This window comes from Ursus arctos, unplaced genomic scaffold (genome assembly GCF_023065955.2).
Source record: "Ursus arctos isolate Adak ecotype North America unplaced genomic scaffold, UrsArc2.0 scaffold_7, whole genome shotgun sequence".
In the NCBI taxonomy this organism is placed as follows: Eukaryota; Metazoa; Chordata; class Mammalia; order Carnivora; family Ursidae; genus Ursus; species Ursus arctos.
This window is the reverse complement of record NW_026623089.1, coordinates 33,925,385-33,945,798: the sequence shown is the minus strand read 5'-3', so window position 1 is coordinate 33,945,798 and position 20,414 is coordinate 33,925,385. Positions and strand designations below refer to the sequence as shown.

Below are 20,414 nucleotides of genomic sequence, written 5' to 3'. Positions count from 1 at the left end.
TCCTCCCTTCCCTTCTTTCCTCCCTTCCTTTCAAGATTTTATCTTATTTGAGAGAGAGCATATGAGCAGGGGGTAAGAGGGAGAAGCAGACTCTTCACCAAGCAGGCGGGGAGCCCGATGTGGGGCTCGATGCCAGGACCCCAGGATCACAGCCTGAGCCAAAGGCAGATGCTTAACTGACTGAGCCACCCAGGCACGCCTTACCGCCTCCTTTCATTCTCATTTGTCCCTTCTTGATTCATATGAGTAGGAGTTTTACTTGTGAATATACAAATCTGTACGATATGGTTCCCACCATGAGGGCTGACAGTAACTGTCTTTTCCAGTATATTTACCACCTAGATATTATCAGGACTTTCTAACCCAATATGTAGATGAAGAGACAGTGATTTGATATCCACAGGCTCCATGTTCTCAGAATGGAGAAGGATGCATATTAGACACTATTATACTCATGTGTAAGGTAGGGGCATAGAGAGGCATACCCATTTCTTCTCACACCAGGGGAAAAGATGGGGGACTGAATGAGCTGAAACTGGAAACAGTGAGCAGAACTAATTTGTGCTGAACTGAGAAGAGGTTTCCAGTCTTCTCAGTTCTGGTCATCTTAATGTAGATCCTGGCATATTGGCTGTCATCAAATAATTCCAAAAGAGGCAAAGTTTGTCTTTTGTACCTTCTCACCTCTTATCCTCTTTTCTATCTCCTCAGTGTTTTCCTGTTGCCTTTTGGTTTTGTTTTTTTTAAACTGCTTATTGTACAATTCAGTTGTTTTATTTTACTTTTTTAAAGATTTTTTTTAGGATTTTTTTTTTTTTAAGATTTTTTTTTTTTTTCCAACTAATCTCTATACCCAGTGTAGGGCTTGAACTTTATAATCCCAGGACTAAGAGTTGCATGCTCCACCCACTCTGCCAGCCAGGTGCCCCTCGTGATTTTAGATATGTGCAATCATCACCACAATCTAATTTTTTTTTTTAAAGATTTTATTTATTTATTTATTTGACAGAGATAGAGACAGCCAGCGAGAGGGAGCACAAGCAGGGGGAGTGGGAGAGGAAGAAGCAGGCTCATAGCGGAGGAGCCTGATGTGGGGCTCGATCCCACAACGCCGGGATCACGCCCTGAGCCGAAGGCAGACGCCCAACCGCTGTGCCACCCAGGCGCCCCACCACAATCTAATTTTAAAACATTTTTATTTCCCCAAAAAGAAACCTCATGCCAATTAGCAGTCACTCTCCATCACTGTCCCTCCCATACGTAGTCCTAGGCAACCCTTAATCTACTTTCTGCCTGTAGATTTGCCTGTTCTGAAAATTTTATATAAATGTGACTGGTTTCCTTCACTTAAAATAGTATTTTTAAGGTTCTTTCATATCGAAGCTTGTTTCATTACTTAAGTCCTTTTTATTGCCAAATAATATTCCATTGTATAGCTGGAATGTGAGTATATTACGTGGATATACCACATCTGTTTATCCGTTGATGGACATTTGGGTTGTTCCACTTTTTGGCCTTTGATGAGTAATGCTGCTATGAAAATTCATGTACCAGTTTTTGTGTGGGGTGTATGTTGTCATTTCTCTTGGGTTTATACCTGTGGATAGAATTGCTGGATCATATAGTTAACTATGTTTAACTTTATGAGGAACTGCCAGACTATTTTCAAAACTGGCTCCATTGTTTTACATCCCTAGCAGTAGTGTATGAGAGAGCTGATTTTTTTTTTTTTTTTACATCCTTGCCAATGCTTGTTATTAACTGACTTTGATTATTTCCATACTAGTGAGTGTGAAGTGATATGTCAGTGTAGTTTTGACTTGCATTTTTCTGGTGACTAGTGATGTTGAACATCTTTTTATGTGTTTATTGACCCTTGGTGTATCTGTTTTGGAGCACTGTCTCTTCAGATCCTTTGCCCATTTCTTCTTTTTTTTGGGGGGGGGAGGGACAGAGGGAGAGGAAAGGAGCATTTTCAGTAGGCCCCATGCCCAATGTGGAGCCCAGTGTGGGCTTGATCACACAACCCTGAAATCATGACCTGAACTGAAATCAAGAGTTGGATGGACACTTAACCCACTGAGTCACCCAGGCGCCTCTAGATCCTTTGCCCATTTTTAAGTGGGATATTTGTTCTTTTAATATTGAGTTGTAAGAGTTCTCTATATATTTTGGATACAAGCTCCTTACGAGGTATTTCATTTGCAGATATGTTCTTCCAGTCTGTGGTTGTCTTTTCACTTTCCTGATGGTATCCTTTGAAGTATAAAAGCTGTTAATTTTGATTTAGTCAGTTATTAATTTTGATTTTCATATTCCTTGTGCTTTTGGGGATCATATCTAAGAAATCTTGCCTGATCCAAGGTCACAAAGATTTACCCCTGTGTTTTCTTCTAAGAATTGTATAGCTTTAGATCTTACTTTTAGACTTATGGCTCGTTTTGAGGCTGTGTATGTGTGTGTGTGTTATTAGGTAGGGGTTCACAATCATTATTTTGTTGCCCTGGCACCATTTGTGGAAAAAACCATTTTTTCCCCATTGAATTGTCTTGGCGCTCTTGTTGAAAATCAGTTGATGGGGGGAAAAAGATGGTGGAGAAGTAGAGGACCCCTTCTTCAGCTGGTCCCCTGAATCGAGGTGGATGTCTGTCAGACCATCCTGAACACCCACGAAATCAGCCTGAGACACAGGAAGATACATCTGGATCTCTACAAATGAACGTCTCCAGCGCTGCGTATTGAGGTATAAAGCAGGGAGCCGTGAATCTGTGCACAGATACCGGAAGATAAACGGAAGAGGGAGGGAGTCGCTGTCCTCGGGCGCCGGGAAGCAGTAGCCACCTGCGCTGGGGAGTGGGCCAGACTCGTGGACTGGTACCTACGAGAAAGCAGACTGAGACCGTGAGCCCGGGAACGCGCGTGTGACCAGACTGAAAACCGGAGCTCTGGAGCGCACACTCGAACTAGACTGAACCCAGGAGCTCGGGAGCGTGCATGCAACCAGACGGAAAACTGGCGCTCCAGAGCGCGCGCAAACGACACTGAAACAGAGAGCTCAGAACCGCATGTGGGAACCGGGGGCGGCTGGCAGTGTTAGAAGCACAAAGGACAGAGACGTGCCAGCCCTGGAAGCAAGGGCTGGGAGAGTGGCTGTGGGGCGCACATCCCGGGATGCTGTGGGGTTTTTAGCAGCACCGACGGAAACAGAGTTAGAGTGGCCAGGATAGCTCAGTGGAGAGCGGACTGCGATCTCTCTGTTCTGAGACAAAGGCTAGGATACGGCCACTGCTGCTCTGACTCTCAGAAGAGGCACAAAAAACTGCCAGGGAAAGCCACCAGAGAACAAAAGCCTGGAAATAACGGTTCACATTGTGCCCATCCCCATCCCCCCTTGCAGGGGACAGGGCAACTCTACCCAAATAGGGTTGCCTGAGTATCAGCGTGGCAGGCCCCTCCCTCCCCCAGAAGGCAGGCTGAAAAATCAAGAAGCCCACATCCCTAAGGTCCCTATAAAACAAGTGCACACTGCCTGGGTCCTGGTCAATAATTTGGGCTCTGTGCATCCCCACAACCTCTCCTCATTAGAATGACGAGGAGGAGAAACCCTCAGCAAAGAAAGGAGACTGAGACTGTGGCCTCTGCCACGGAACTGATGAATATGGATATAACCAAATTATCAGAAATGGAGTTCAGAGTAACAATGGTCAAGATGATGTGTAGGCTTGAAAAAAATATTAACGAAAATGTTAAGGAGAATATAGAATCTTTAAAGGCAGAAATGAGAGTGAATCTGGCAGGAATTAAAAATGCTATGAATCAAATGCAGTCTAAACTGAATGCTCTGACGGCCAGGGTAAATGAGGCAGAAGAATGCGTTAGTGAATTGGAAGATGGGATGGTAGAAGAGAAAGTTAAAACGGAAACTTGGCTCGAAAAAATCCAATCTCAAGAATGTAGATTACAGGAGATTACTGACTCAATGAAACGTTCCAGTGTCAGAATCATCGGCATCCCCGAGGGGGTGGAGAAAGAGAGAGGTCTAGAAGAGATATTTGAACAAATTGTAGCTGAGAACTTCCCTAATCTGGCAAAGGAAACAAGCATTCGTGTCCAAGAGGCAGAGAGGACCCCTCCCAAGATCAATGAGAACAGGCCTATACCACGTCACGTCATAGTGCAATTCGCAAATATTAGATCCAAGGATACAGTATTGAAAGCGGCCACGGGGAAAAAAATCCTATGTACAGAGGGAAAAATATCAGAATAACGTCAGACCTATCTACAGAGACCTGGCAAGTCAGGAAAAGTTGGCAAGGCATATTCAGAGCACTAAGTGAGAAGAACATGCAGCCAAGGATCCTTTATTCAGCAAGGCTGTCATTCAGAATTGATGGAGAGATAAGGACCTTCCAAGATCGGCAGAAACTGAAGGAATTCATAACCACTAAACCAGCCCTACGTGAGATATTAAGGGGGGTTCTATAAAAGTAAAAAGACCCCAAGAGTGACACAGAACAGAAGTTTACAATCTTTAGAAGCAAAGACTTCACAGGCAACATGACATCATTAAAATCCTATCTCTCAATAATTACTCTCAATGTGAATGGCCTAAATGCTCCCATAAAGTGCCACAGGGTTGCAGATTGGATAAAAAGACATGACCCATCCATTTGCTGTCTACAAGAGACTCATTTTGAACCTAAAGATACATCCAGACTGAAAGTGAAGGGATGGAAAACCACTTTTCATGTCAGTGGACTTCAAAAGAAAGCTGGGGTAGCAATTCTCATATCAGACAGGTTAGATTTTAAACTGAAGACTGTAGTTAGAGTTACAGAAGGACACTATATTATTCTTAAAGGATGTATCCAACAAGTGGATATGACAATTATAAATATCTATGCCCCCAACAGGGGAGCAGCTAGATACACAAGCCAACTCTTAACCAGAATAAAGAGACATATGTTAATAATAATACGTTATAGTATTATTATTACAGATAATAATACGTTAATAGTAGGGAACCTCAACACTCCGCTCTCAGCAATAGACAGATCACCTAAGCAGAAAATCAACAAAGAAACAAGAGCTTTGAATGACATAATGGACCAGATGGACCTCATAGATATATACAGAGCACTCTACCCCAGAACAACAGAATACTCATTCTTTTCAAATGCATATGAAACTTTCTCCAGAATAGACCATATACTGGGTCACAAAACAGGTCTCAACTGATACCAAAAGACTGAGATTATTCCCTGCATATTCTCAGACCACAATGCTTTGAAACTGGAACTCAATCACAAGGAAAAATTTGGAAGAAACTCAAACACTTGGAAACTAAGAACCATCCTGCTCAAGAATGATTGGGTAAACCAGCTAATTAAGGAGATCAAACAATTTTTGGAGACCAACGAAAATGAAAACACATTGGTCCAAAACCTATGGGATGCTGCAAAGGCAGTCAGTCCTAAGGGGAGAATACAGAGCTATCCAAGCCTCAGTCAAAAGAATAGAAAAATCTAAAATGCACCTTTTATATTCTCGCCTTAAGAAGCTGGAGCTGGAACAGAAGAACAGGCCTAACCCACGTACGAGAGGGCAGATGATCAAGATTAGAGCAGAGATCAATGAATTAGAAACCAGGAGCACAGTAGAGCAGATCAACAGAACTAGAAGCTGGTTTTTTGAAAGAATAAATAAGATCGATAAGCCACTGGCCAGACATATTCAAAAGATTAGAGAAAGGACCCAAATTAATAAAATTATGAATGAAAGGGGAGAGATCACGACCAACACCAAGGAAATAGGAAGGATCATTAGAAACTTTTATCAACGGCTTTATGCCAATAAATTAAACAACCTGGAAGAAATGGATGCCTTCATGGAAACCTATAAACTACCAAGACTGAAACAGGAATAAATTGATTATTTAAACAGACCGATTAATTATGAAGAGATTGAAGCAGTGATCAGAAACCTCCCCAAAAACAAGAGTCCAGGACCTGACGGAGTCCCCGGGGAATTCTACCAAGCATTCAAAGAAGAAATAATACCTATTCTCCTGAAGCTGTTTCAAAAAATAGAAAGAGAAGGCAAACTACCAAACTCATTCTATGAGGCCAGTATTACCTTGATCCCCAAACCAGGCAAAGACCCCATAAAAAAGAATTACAGACCGATATCCCTGATGAATATGGACGCCAAAATTCTCAACAAGATCCTAGCTAATAGGATCCAACAGTACATTAAAAGGATTATCCATCATGACCAAGTGGGATTCATCTCTGGGATGCAAGGGTGGTTCAACATTCGCAAATCAATCAGTGTTATAGAACACATTAATAAGATGAGAGACAAGAACCATATGATCCTCTCAATTGATGCAGAAAAAGCATTTGAAAAAATACAGCATCCTTTCCTTGTTAAAACCCTTCAGAGTGTAGGGATAGAGGGTACATTCCTCAATTTCATAAAAACCATCTATGAAAAGCCTACAACAAATATCATTCTCAATGGGGAAAAGCTGGAAGCCTTTCCCTTAAGATCAGGAACACGACAAGGATGCCCACTCTCGCCATTATTATTCAACGTAGTACTAGAAGTCCTTGCAACAGCAATCAGACAACAAAAAGGGATAAAAGGTATCCAAATCGGCAAAGAAGAAGTCAAACTGTCTCTCTTTGCGGATGACATAATTCTCTATATGGAAAACCCAAAAGACTCCACCCCCAAATTACTAGAAGTTATAGAACAATTCAGTAATGTGGCGGGATACAAAAATCAATGCTCAGAAATCAGTTGCATTTCTATACACGAACACTGAGACTGAAGAAAGAGAAATTAGGGAACCGATTCCATTTACAATTGCACCAAAAATCATACGTTATCTCGGAATTAACTTAACCAGAGAGGTAAAGGATCTATACTCTAGAAACTACAGAACACTGATGAAAGACATTGAAGAAGACAAAAAAAGATGGAAAAGCATTCCATGCTCATGGATCGGAGGAATAAACATAGTTAAAATGTCTGTGCTACCCAGAGCAATCTATACTTTCAGTGCCATCCCGATCAAAATACCAGTGACATTTTTCAAAGAACTGGAACAAACAGCCCTTAAATTTGTGTGGAACCAGAAAAAGCCCTGAATTGCCAAGGAATTGTTGAAAGGAAAAACAAAGCTGGGGGCATCACGTTGCCGGATTTCAAGCTATACTACAAAGCTGTGATCACCAAGACAGCATGGTACTGGCACAAAAACAGACACATAGACCAATGGAACAGAATACAGACTCAATTAATCTTTGACAAAGCAGGAAAAAACATCCAGTGGAATAAACACAGTCTTTTCAATAAATGGTGCTGGAAAAATTGAACAGCTATATACAAAAGAATGAAACTTGACCACTCTCTCACACCATACACAAAGATAAACTCCAAATGGATGAAAGACCTCTATGTGAGACAGGAATCCATCAAAGTCATAGAGGAGAACATAGGCTGCAACCTCTTTGACATCGGTCACAGCAACTTTTTTCATGACACATCTCCAAAGGCAAGAGAAAAAAGAAAAGAATGAACTTTTGGCACTTCATCAAGATAAAAAGCTTCTGCACAGCCAAGGAAACAGTCAAAAAAACTAAGAGGCAGCCCACGGAATGGGAGAATATATTTGCAAATGATGCTACAGATAAAAGACTGGTATCCAAGATCTACAAAGAACTTCTCAAACTCAATACGCGAGAAACAAATAAATCATAAAATGGGCAGAAGATATGAACAGACACTTTTCCAGTGATGACATACAAATGGCTAACAGACACATGAAGAAATGTTCAACATCATTAGCCATCAGGGAAATTCAAATCAAAACCACATTGAAATACCACCTTATGCCAGTTAGAATGGCAAAAATTGACAACCTAGGAAAGAACAAATGTTGGAGAGGATGTGGAGAAAGGGGATCCCTCTTACACTGTTGGTGGGAATGCAAGTTGGTATAGCCACTTTGGAAAACAGTGTGGAGGTCCCTTAAAAATTTAAAAATAGAGCTACCCTATGACCCAGCAATTGCATTACTGGGTATTTACCCCAAAGATACAGACATAGTGAAGAGAAGGGCCATATGCACCCCAATGTTCATAGCAGCATTGTCCACAATAGCTAAATCGCGGAAGGAGCCAAGATGCCCATCAACAGATGAATGGATAAAGAAGATATGGTCCATATATACAGTGGAATATTACTCAGCCATCATAAAGAATGATTACCCAACATCTGCAGCAACATGGACGGGACTGGAGGAGATAATGCTAAGTGAAATTTGTCAAGCAGAGAAAGACAATTATCATATGGTTTCACTCATTTATGAAATATAAGAAATAGCAGGAAGATCGGTAGTAGAAGGAAGGGAAGAATGAAGGGGGGGGGTAAACAGAACGGGGAATGAACCATGAGAGACTGTGGACTCTGGGAAACAAACTGAGGGCTTCAGAGTGAAGGGGGGTAGGGGACTGGGATAGGCCGGTGATGGGTATGAAGGAGGGCACATATTGCATGGTGCACTGGGTGTTATATGCAAACAGTGAATTGTGGAACACTACATCAAAAACTAAGGATGTACTGTATGGTGGCTAACATTTTCTGAGTAAAAAAACAAAAAAATCAGTTGACCATAGACAGTTTTATTTCTAGACTCTCAATTCTAATCCATTGATTTATGTATCCTTTTGCCAGTACCACAGTGTCTTGATTACTGTTCACGTGTAGTAAGTTTTGAAATCAAGAAGTGTGAGTGTACCAACTTTGTTATTCGTTTTCAAGATTGTTTTGGTGATTCTGGGTCCCTTGCATTTCTATATAAATTTTAGGATCAACTTGCCCATTTCTGCAAAACAAGTCAGTTGGGATTTTGATAGGAATTTTGTTGAATCAGTAGATCAATTGAGGGAGTATTACTCTCTTAATAGTATTAAATCTTTAGATCCACAAACATGAGGTGAGGTGTCTTTCTGTTTATTTAGATCTTATTTTAGTTCTTTCAGTGGTATTTTTGAATTTTTCTTTAGTTTTCAGTATATGAGTCTTGTACTTTAAGTTTACATTTAAGTATTTTATACTTTTTGGTGCTAGTATAAATGGGATTTTAAAAATTTTATTTTCAAATTGTTTATTGAAAGTATTTAGCAAAACAGTTGATTTTTGTCTGTTGATCTTACATCTTCCAATCCTGCTGAACTCATTTGGTCTTTCTGCTAATTTTTACAACTTAACCCGTTGTATTAAGTAATAGGACTAAATGAATATACATTCTGCTTTTTACTATATTAAAAGGTAGGTTATTTTTTAAATGTACTTAATTATTTTTTAACTAAAAGTTTCCTGTTTTTTAAGGCATGGTGATATTTCCTGTGAATGATAGAATCTTGTAAATGATATTAATAATTCCAAGGTGTTTTATATAAATTTTTATATAAAGTCTGATGGCTGCTAAATTATAAATTAATAACAAGTAAATTTATATTTCTCTGTTCTGGTTACTTTGAACAAATAATATTTTTGGTATAATTATTTTATCTTATAATTTTTTAAGGTATTGATATATTTGAGGAGTACAAATTGGGATACCCGGATTGCAGCAGGACAAGCTGTTGAAGCTATAGTGAAAAATGTACCTGAGTGGAATCCAATACCAAGAACCAAACAAGGTGCTGTTGAGTGATAAAAGTATTTTGCAGTAAAAATCTACCTATAGAATTAACTATACATTTTATATTTTAATAATTTTGATTTTAATTTAAAGACTTAATTTTCAGGTGCAGCTTTGTCAGGGCAAGTGACAATGAATAAAGTGATTTTCACCATTTTTTTTTTTTAAGATTTTGAGAGACAGAGCGCACAAGGGGTGGGGAGGGGCAGAGGGAGAGGGAGAAGCAGACTCCCTGCTGAGCATGGAGCCTGATGTGGGGCTCAATCCCAGGAACCTGAGATCATGATCCAAGCTGAAGGTAGACAGCCGACTGAGCCACCCAGGCTCCTCTTCAGTGATGCTTTTAAAAAACTACTAGATAAACTGTGTTTTCATATATATATTTTTAAATTATTAACTGTACAGTATGCTTGATTTAAAGACATTGCTTCCCTCAAGAATTTACATCCTAAGAAAAAGAAACTAAATCAATGCAGCATAAATATTTGAAGCAGTGTTTTTTCTTGTTGCTGTGAGAATAGTGTAATTATTTTCTAAATTTAAGCACAATTATGTATGGATATTTGGAGGGGGGAATCTTTAGTTTCTAATGTGTCCTTTAGATGTCTTGTAGTGGAAATTATTTTTCTGATTGCCTGCAACAATATTTAAAAATGAACATTTGCTTCAAAAAATTTGTTAAGATATACATTTTAGTTAAGTGGAAAAAAATTTTTTTTTATCTCATTTATTTGTCAGAGAGAGAAAGAGAGAGGAAGGGAGGGAGCACAAGTAAGGGGAGCATTAGGCAGAGGGAAAAGCAGGCTCCCCGCTGAGCAGGGAGCCTGACGTGGGGCTCAATCCAAAGCCCTGGGATCATGACCTGAGTGGAAGGCAGACGCTTAACCAACTGAGCCACCCAGGCATCCCTTAAGTGAAAATTTGATGTGATTCAACCTGATTTCATTTTCAAGTCACTTTGATAACATCACTATTATCATACATTTTAGCTTGTCTAAAATTTTTGCTTTACTTATCTGGCACCTTTTATGTTGAGGAACTATTAATTTGTCCTCTCTCATCAAGTGAAATATATAACCAGAAGGAGTTGTAACTTGTTTTAGAAAGGAGCTTTTTCTTTTTTAGCTTATTTTCCCTGCTTATTTTGGTATATACAGACATATTAAAACTCAGATTCTTTTTACGAAACGGTTACACCAGCACTAAAATTTATGGTAAGATTGCTTGTCATCACTGGAAAACTTAAAATATAATTATACTTTCGTTTAATAAATGAATTATGTGCAAGTACTAGCTAAACAAACTATTAAGTCAATGAACGATTATAATATATTTAAAAATTTATAATGGCATAACCTTTTTTGGGGAGGAATATAAAACATTTTACGTTACTTTTAGGCCTCAGATGGATATATAATTTTAGCAGTTTACCAGGAGATTATAATTTGCACATATTATGAGGAGTCCTATTGAATGAATATTTGCTTTGTGTCATAAATATTCCTTAGAGGGATGAATTATGCTTGTTAGCTTATATATGAATATATTCTCTGAATATGTTTGTTTTCCAGATTAGCACTATGGTGAACTCAGGCTGTTACCTGGGTTACCTGAGTTGCTTTGTGTCATAGATATTCCATAGATACAGGGATGAATGGTGCTTATTAGCTTATATATGAATATATTCCTCTGAATATGTTTGTTTTCCATATTAGCACTATGATGAACTCAGGCTGTTACCTTGGTAGTATTTTCAAACAGTTAAACAGTAACTGGAGACAATATAGTTGTTTTCGCAAAAAAAGATTCTATTTATTTGTCAGAGAGAGAGAGAGAGAGTGTGTGCCTATAAGCAGGTGGAGCAGCGGGCAGAGGGAGAAGCAGGCTCCCCATTGAGCAAGGAGCCCGATGTGGGACTCGATTCTAGGACCCTGAAACTGACGCACCGAGGCGTCCTGATACATACGATATTTAACATACATATTTCAATATGGGATGCATTTCTTCATATAATAATGTGCTTTTGCAGTGAAAAGCAGCTATAAGTACACTCACTGATATTCTGATAGTTTGTACAAGGGGAGTCACCAACTAAATAGTTTATTCATAAGTAAGACTTGATCATAAATAAATCCACAATAGCTTTTTTTACTTCCTCTGCCTTTTACTTTTCTAAAAATGTTACACAACCACCCCAAGTAATGCTGTTCTCTTTCATTCTACACTTTGGCTTTATGATCGAATTAAATATTTTTCAACCTCATTTAGAATCTACTTCAGAAAGTGCTATGGAAGATTCACCTACTACAGATCGATTGAATTTTGACAGATTTGATATATGTAGATTGTTACAGCATGGGGCATCACTTTTGGGATCTGCTGGTGCAGAATTTGAAGTACAAGATGAAAAATCAGGTATGTAGTAGTCCTGTAGAAGAAAGTCTGAAATGTTTGTGTTCAGACTAATTTATCACTTGGTATGCTACATATCAGTCTTGCAGAATCTTAATAGATGTTACAAAATGTAAATTGACTGAAGTTGCAGTTGGGGAAGGGGAGGCTTTGTGGGTGGAGAAGATAACTGAAAGTATTTGGTCTGAAACTATACCATATGAATATTTTCCTCCTTTTAAGTGAATATGTACCATGTCTATACTTGTTAATAGATACATATTAGTATTTCAGCAGGTATTTTATTATGTAATAGAGAAATTATAAAGTATACCCCAAGAGCCTTGGTTGAATAGATTTTAAAAGCCAGGATTAGTACAGTTTGTGATCCTGTTTTCATAATTCTGGACATTTGAGAGGCTTTATGACAGTTTTCTTTTTATCATATGTTTTAAAAATTTAAATAATTGGATATCATGCTGAAACACTAAAGCAAACACTAAAAATGAAAAATTAAATCTTGGATAGGAAATCGTCCCATTGTCTTTAAACTTACAGAATCCATCTGGATATAAAATCTTTTGGCCATTCAAGATTGATGCCTTGAGTGGAAAAAACCTTGATGTTTTTAATGGATTTCTGTAAGTAAGTTGCTCTTTGACTAAAACCAAAACAGAACAGTTTTTGTTGCTAATAAAATTAATCATTACTCAAAGCATATCTATCTAGTTAAGTTAATGAAATGATCACTTTTTCATTTTAAAGTCAAATACCCATTTACTCTTGCTTAATATGGTTTCTGTTGAAAGATCTCTGGTTAACCTCAGAACAACATAGGTCGTTGAAATGTGCAGGTCTACTTATATGCAAATTTTTTCGATAAACACAGTATGGTATTGTAAATGTGTTTTCCTTACGATTTTCTTAATGTTTTCTCTAGCTTAGTTTATTGTAAGAATATTGTATACAGTACATGTACAAATACATGTTAATCGACTGTTTATGTTATTGGTAAAGCTTTTGATCAACAGGAGGCTACTGGTAAAGTTTTGAGGGGGGGTCAAAGTTATACACAGATTTTCAACTGCTTGGGGGGGTTGATGTCCCTAATTCCCATGTTTTACAAGGATCAATTGTAGTTTAATTATTTTTGGAGAGAATTAAGAGGAGAATTTGGTTAAGTTCTAGAAAAACATAGTTTTTCTAATAAGGGGGGTAGAAGTCATTTAAAAAACTTTCTGATTTGAAAAAGTTCTCTCTAAACAGTAAGTTTACTAATTTTACTATTGTACTCTTGTCAGAGATCATTAGACCTTACCCAGGAGTAAAAGTCAGTGTCACCAACCATTGTCACTTAAAAAAATATGTGTATTTTTGGGTCTTAGCCTCAAGATTCAGATTTAATAGATCTGTGGAGAGTTCTAGGACATTGTATTTATTTTGTTTTTATTTTAATTTTTTCTTTTTTTTTTTAAAAGATTTTATTTATTTATTCGACAGAGATAGAGACAGCTAGCAAGAGAGGGAACACAAGCGGGGGAGTGGGAGAGGAAGAAGCAGGCTCATAGCGGAAGAGCCTGATGTGGGGCTCGATCCCATAACGCCGGAATCATGCCCTGAGCCGAAGGCAGACGCTTAACCGCTGTGCCACCCAGGCGCCCCTTTATTTTAATTTTTTCATTTTTTATTTAAATTCAATTTAGTTAACATATAGTGTATTATTAGTTTCAGGGGTAGAATTTAGTGATTCATCAGTTACATATAACACCCAGTGCTCATTATATCAAGTGCACTCCTTAATGCCCATCACCCAGTTAACCCATCCCCCCACCCATCTCCCTTCCAGCAACCCTCAGTTTGTTTCCTATAGTTAAGAGTCTCTTGTGATTTGCCTCCCTCCCTGTTTTTATCTTATTTTTCCTTTCCTTCCCCTGTGTTCATCTGTTTTGTTTCTTAAATTCCACATACGAGTGAAATCATATGGTATTTGTCTTTCTCTGACTGACTTATATCACTTAGCATAATACCGTCTAGTTCCATCCATGTCATTGCAAATGGCAAGATTTCATTCTCTTTGATGGCTGAGTAATATTGCATTGCAGACGTAGCACATCTTTATCCATCCATCTGTTGATGGACATCTGGGCTCTTTCCATATTATTTTATTATTAACATATAATGTATTATTTGTTTCGGGGGTACAGGTCTGTGATTCATCAGTCTTAAATAATACACAGTACTCACCACAACACATACCCTCCCCTAATATCCATCACCCAGCCACCCCATCCCCCCACCCCCCTCCCCTCCAGCAACCCTCAGTTTGTTTCCTGAGATTAAGAGTCTCTTATGGTTTGTCTGCCTCTCTGGTTTCGTCTTGTTTGATTTTTTTCCTCTCTTCCCCTATGATCCTCTGCCTTGCTTCTTAAATTCCACCAAGCAGTGAGATCCTATGATAATTATCTTTCTCTGATTGACTTATTTTGCTTAGTATAATGCCCTCTAGTTCCATCACGTTGTTGCAAATGGCAAGATTTCAATTTTTGATGGCTGCATAATATTCCATTATATATATGCATAATATTCCATTATATATACACACACGCACACCACATCTTCTTTATCCATTCATCTGTTGATGGACATCTGGGCTCTTTCCATAGTTTGGCTATTGTGGACATAGCTGCTATAAACTGTGGGGTGCAGGTGCCCCTTTGGATCACTACATTTGTATCTTTGGGGTAAATACCCAGTATAGTGCAGTTGCTGGGTCGTAGGGTAGCTCTATTTTCAACTTTTTGAGGAGCCTTCATACTGTTTTCCAGACTGGCTGCACCAGCTTTCATTCCCACCAACAGTGTAGGAGGGTTCCCCTTTCTCTGCATCTTGACCAACATCTCTTGTTTCCTGACTTGTTAATTTTAGGCATTCTGACTGCTGTGAGGTAGTATCTCGTTATGGTTTTGATTTGTATTTCCCTGATGCTAAGTGATGTGGAGCATATTTTCTTATGTCTGTTGGCCGTTTGTATGTGTTTGGAGAAATGTCTGTTCATGTCTTCTGCCCATTTCTTGACTGGATTTTTTGGTTTTTTTGGGTGTTGGCGTATGGTAAGTTCTTTATAGATCTTGGATACTAGACCTTTACCTGACATGTCATTCGTGAATGTCTTCTCCCGTTCTGTAGGTTGCATTTTAGTTTTGTTGACTGTTTCCTTTGCTGGGCAGAACCTTTTTATCCTGACGAAGTCCCAGTAGTGCATTTTTACTTTTGCTTTTGGAGATGTCTAGCAAGAAGTGGCTGCAGCTGAGGTTGAAGAGATTGCTGCCTGTGTTCTCCTCTAGGATTTTGATGAATTCCTGTCTCACATGGAGGTCTTTCATCCATTTTGCGTCTGTTTTTGTGTATGGTGTAAGGAAATGGTCCATTTTCATTCTTCTGCTGTGGCTTTCCAGTTTTCCCCAGCACCATTTGTTGAAGAGACTGTCTTTTTTCCATTGGGTATCTTTCTTGCTTTGTCGAACATTAGTTGACCATAGAGTTGAGAGTCCATTTCTGGGTTCTCTGTTCTGTTCCATTGAGCTATGTGTCTGTTTCTGTGCCAGTACCATACTGTCTTGATGATTATAACATTGTAATACAGCTTGAAGTCTAGGACTTTGTATTTAAAATAAAAAATAATCTTTGGGTGACTGATGTATAACCAGGATTGGGAACCCCAATTTTGAGCAACTCATATTTTAATGCTCTTAAGTCTCAGTATGCTGATTAGTGCTCATTTAAAATTCTCTAATTAGATTTTCTTTACATGTCTGTCTATCTGTGTGTGTTTCCTCATAATGAGGGACACATACATGATTAGTATAGGTGCTAGTCTGATTTTCCTTTGCAGTTGTATAGGTTATTTTCCCCTATAGGACTTTCCCTGGAATGAGAGGACTGATTTTGGGTTCTGTGTATGTGTCATGGAGTTGTGATCTGGCAGTTTTCAGTTTTGGATGCCTAGTGTTTTTCCCTCCAGGTTAGAGCAGTCTTAATTTTTTTTTAAAATAGCTTTATTGAGATATAATTCACATACCATACAATTCACCCTTTTTTAAAGTGTACAGTTCATTGGTGTTTAATACATTCACAGATATATGCAGTCAATTTTAGAGTATTTTCCTTATCTCAATAAGAAACCCTATATCCTTTAGCTGTGAACCTCCTATGCCCTACTTCTTCTGTTCCCTTCCAGGCCCTAAGCATCTTTCTGTCTCTGCCTATTCTGGACAGTTCCCACATCTAATATGTGATCTTTTGTGGTTGGCTTCTTAGTGGTGTGTTTCCAAGGTTTATCCACCCTGTAGTATATATCAATACTTCTTTTGTTTCCCTAAATAGTTTTTATTACTGGATGTATCAGTTTTTTTAATTGTGGTAGAGTGTATATAACATAAAATTTACATCTTAACTATTTTTTAAGTGTACAGTTTGGTAATATTAAGTACATTTACATTGTTGTGAGCCAATCTGCAGGACTCTTTTCATGTTGCAAAACTGAAACTTTATCCACAAAGGATATATTTCAAGCCTGAAAGTGTAGGTAGTAGTACCAAACCATATATATACTGTTTTTTCCTGTACATACAGAGCCATGATAAAGTTTATAAGCTAGGGACAGTAAGAAATTGACAATAATAATGAATAATAAAATAGAACTATTTTAACAATATACTTTAATAAAAATTATGTAAATCTCTCTCGAAATATCTTATTGTAATGTACTGACCCTTCTTGTGATGTGAGATAATAAAATGCTAGGTGATGAGATGAAGTAAGGTGAATGACATAGGCATTGTGATGTTGCGTTAGGCTACTGTTGACCTTCTGACAATATGTCGAAAGCAGAATCATCTGCCTCTGGACTACTGTTGACTGTGGGTAACTGAGACCATATCACGTGAAACCATGGATGAATGGGGATTACTGTACCCATTAAACAATTCCCATTCCTCCCTCCCTCTAGCCCCTGGCAACCACCATTCTACTTTCTGTCTTTTTGAATTTGACTACTACTCTAGGTACTTGTTATAACAGTATTTGTCATAACAGTATTTGTCCTTTTGTGATTGGCTTGTTTCACTTATTGTAATCTCCTCAGCGTTCATCTATGGCATAGTATGTGTCAGAATTTCCTTCTTTTTTTTAAGGCTGAATAATATTCCAATGTGTGTTTATACCACATTTTGTTTATTCATCCATCAGTAGATACTTGGGTTGCTTCTGGTTTTTGGTTATTGTAAATAATGCTGCTATGAACATGGGTATACAAATATCTGTTTGAATTTTTGCCTTTAATTCTTTGGTTATATACCCAGAAGAGGAAATACTGGATCACATTGTATTTCTATTTTTAATTTTTTTAGGAACTGCCATACTGTTTTCCATAGTGGGTATACCATTTTACATTCACACCAGCAGTGCACAAGGTTTCCGGTTTCTCCACATCCTTGCTGTGTTGGGGGGCCCGTAGGTGGTGTATTAAATTAAGAACATGCAGATTATGACCTGCTGAATGAGAATGCATAAACTACCCATGGAGTTGACATGTAGGTCCTCAGCTTCGAGTTCCCATTTTGGGGAAGTGAAAACCCCAGGTTGTTTTGATTGAAGGCATGATTTCAGTTCACTCACACAAAGGAAATAAAGTCACACTGGGCGTGGAGCCTACTTAAAAAATAAATAAATAAAATTGGTTTATTTCCATAGGAATGGATCTCATTTTACATATATGTGATCATTAACAGTAGGGCAATGGGGGAATCTCAATGAAAAGTCCTAGAGTGTTTTGTTAGGTAGAACACTATTTTTTAATCATAGTTACGACTCACAGAGATTGTGAGTATGGTTTTATTGTAATTTTAATAGCTAAAATTTTTAATCAAGTTTGGTCTTCATTTATTAGAAAACTTCTTACCTGATTTGGAGGAAATGTATTTCTTTTCTGTTTAAAGGTGAAGTGGATCCTAAGGAGAGGATAGCACGCCAACGGAAACTATTACAGAAGAAACTTGGTCTTAATATGGGAGAAGCCATTGGAATGAGTACTGAAGAACTCTTCAATGATGAAGATTTGGATTATACCCCGACTTCAGCAGCCCTTGTAAACAAACAACCTGTAGGTAAAATCTTTGGTTGTTTGATTGCAAGTAATAATACGAAGGTTTTGCCTCATTTTACCATGTAATTGCAATTTAAAAAATGCTGTTCTTAATTCTGCTCATTGCCGCTTGTGCCACCATAATTAGTGTCTTCTTAAATGGATTTCTAACAACAGATTCTTAAGAGACCGTAGTTCAACCTATGTTGTAGATTCTGAATTGACTGTTGGATAAAAGCTGTGGGAGACCTTTTAGGAGTCACTGCTGTTGAGGGATCTTAGTTGCTTTTTCCTTCTGTTCTTTAGTGAGAAAAAAATAGTAAATGCTTGAGAGAGTGGAAGATAGTAAGGGCTAGCTAGTATGATGCTCCTAAAAATCTTTAGAGCTATGACTTACTCTTTTATTTGAGAAGATAACCGACATGATAACAAGAACACTTTCAAACAGTACAAAAAGGTATACAATATGAAGTAAAAGAAGTTTTCAATAATTGATGGACGCCTATGTTCCCATACCCCACAGGCAACCCTTTATAAATTACTTGTACATATATACACGAGTATTTGTGTCCTTTTAAGCCATATTTACCTTTTCCCATTTCATATAGCTGAATATATCAGTATATACAGATTGATTATATATTTTTTTGATAGCTTCATGCTCTTTTGTTGTATTGGCTGTATTTCTCCGTTTTCTCTACCAATTCCTGTTGGATGCCTATGTGCTGCTACTGCCTTTTTTTTTTTTTTTTTTTAATGTCCCAACTATTTAAGCTCCAGTAAAAACTGTGGCTCTCTGCTCAGAAAAATTCACATGCAGGTGAAATATTACCATTCAAGGGATTTAGTATTCTTTCCTCTTGTCCCGGCGGTATCTTTTACGGCTTCCTGGTCCTTGTTAAGAATTCCTGCTTTGTAGTCTTGAAACACTTATGTTCTCTTTCTTTTGGCCTTTTCCTTTGCCTTTATACTAGTTGTTCTCTGAAGTATCAGAATTTGCAAACTATTATTTAGGGTTAAGGGAGTATGTGTTAATGAAAAACTTTTGCAGACAAGAAAATAATTGGCAAATTCCAGAGGAAAAAAGGAAGAGTATAAAGAGGCAGGAGATATAATGACACCAGGAAGGAACAGAAAGAAATGGGGTACGAAGGGAAGCATAAGGTGTAAATAAAAAGTAAAGAAGAAAATAGAATAAAGGAAGATAAAAATGTAGTAATGTGATCACAGTGTGGTAATTGTGTATGATATAAGAAAAAAGATGGGCCAGGTATATTAGAGAAAATGGGCTATAGACAGAATAGTTGTACATGGGATGTGCAACAGCCAGTTTGAGGTTTGCAGGATCCAAGTTGGGTTGGCCTTATATGTCATGGACCTGTGGTAGGAGTTGCTTAATGTTACTTATTGTCTTAGGTTCATCACTGCATGTATTTATGCCAGTCCATATGAGTGACCCTGATTGGTTGTCAAAGTGTGAATATCAGTTGAATCTTAAATCACTTGAGAGCAGAAAGGATTTTTAGGCTTGAGTTCAAAGCATTTCTACCTCACAGCCTTTATGATGTCATGAATGGAAAAGACAGCAAAAATAGTAGACAGGGCCCCGGGTGACGCAGTCAGTTGAGTGTCTGATTCTTGGTTTCTGCTCAAGTCATGATCTCAGGATCGTGAGATTGAGCCTGAAATTGGGCTCCGAGCTCAGCAAGCAGTCTGCAGAGTTTCTCTCTCCCTCTCCTGCTCCTTCCTGTGCACATGCATGCACGCACACACGTTCTGTCTCTTAAGTAAATATGTAAATCTTTTAAAAAACCCCAAAAAACATAAAAGCAAAAAACAGTAGACAGTGATTGCTTAAGAGGGGAGGAGCAATATGGGCTAAGTTAACTATAGAATGCTGGATCACTTATGGCTGTAATTTTTAGTATTTTCAGCAGATGATTATTAGTTTCTTTTTTTTTTTTTTTTAAAGATTTTATTTATTTATTTGACAGAGATAGAGACAGCCAGCGAGAGAGGGAACACAAGCAGGGGGAGTGGGAGAGGAAGAAGCAGGCTTATAGCGAAGGAGCCTGATGTGGGACTCGATCCCATAACGCCGGGATCACGCCCTGAGCCGAAGGCAGACACTTAACCGCTGTGCCACCCAGGCGCCCCGATTATTAG

At 38.2% G+C, this 20,414-nt stretch overlaps 1 protein-coding gene across 3 annotated transcripts in view; it reads left to right on the top strand.

Moving 5' to 3' along the window:
- Nucleotides 1-20,414, top strand: part of BTAF1 (B-TFIID TATA-box binding protein associated factor 1) — a 108,724-nt gene that overhangs the window by 14,939 nt on the left and 73,371 nt on the right. For all 3 annotated transcript variants that reach the window (XM_026481648.4, XM_044378048.3, XM_044378047.3), the window contains 3 exons: nt 9,599-9,713; nt 11,984-12,130; nt 18,103-18,266. In XM_026481648.4, the coding sequence (XP_026337433.1) occupies nt 9,599-9,713; nt 11,984-12,130; nt 18,103-18,266 (426 nt within the window). The remainder of the gene's footprint in view (nt 1-9,598; nt 9,714-11,983; nt 12,131-18,102; nt 18,267-20,414) is intronic.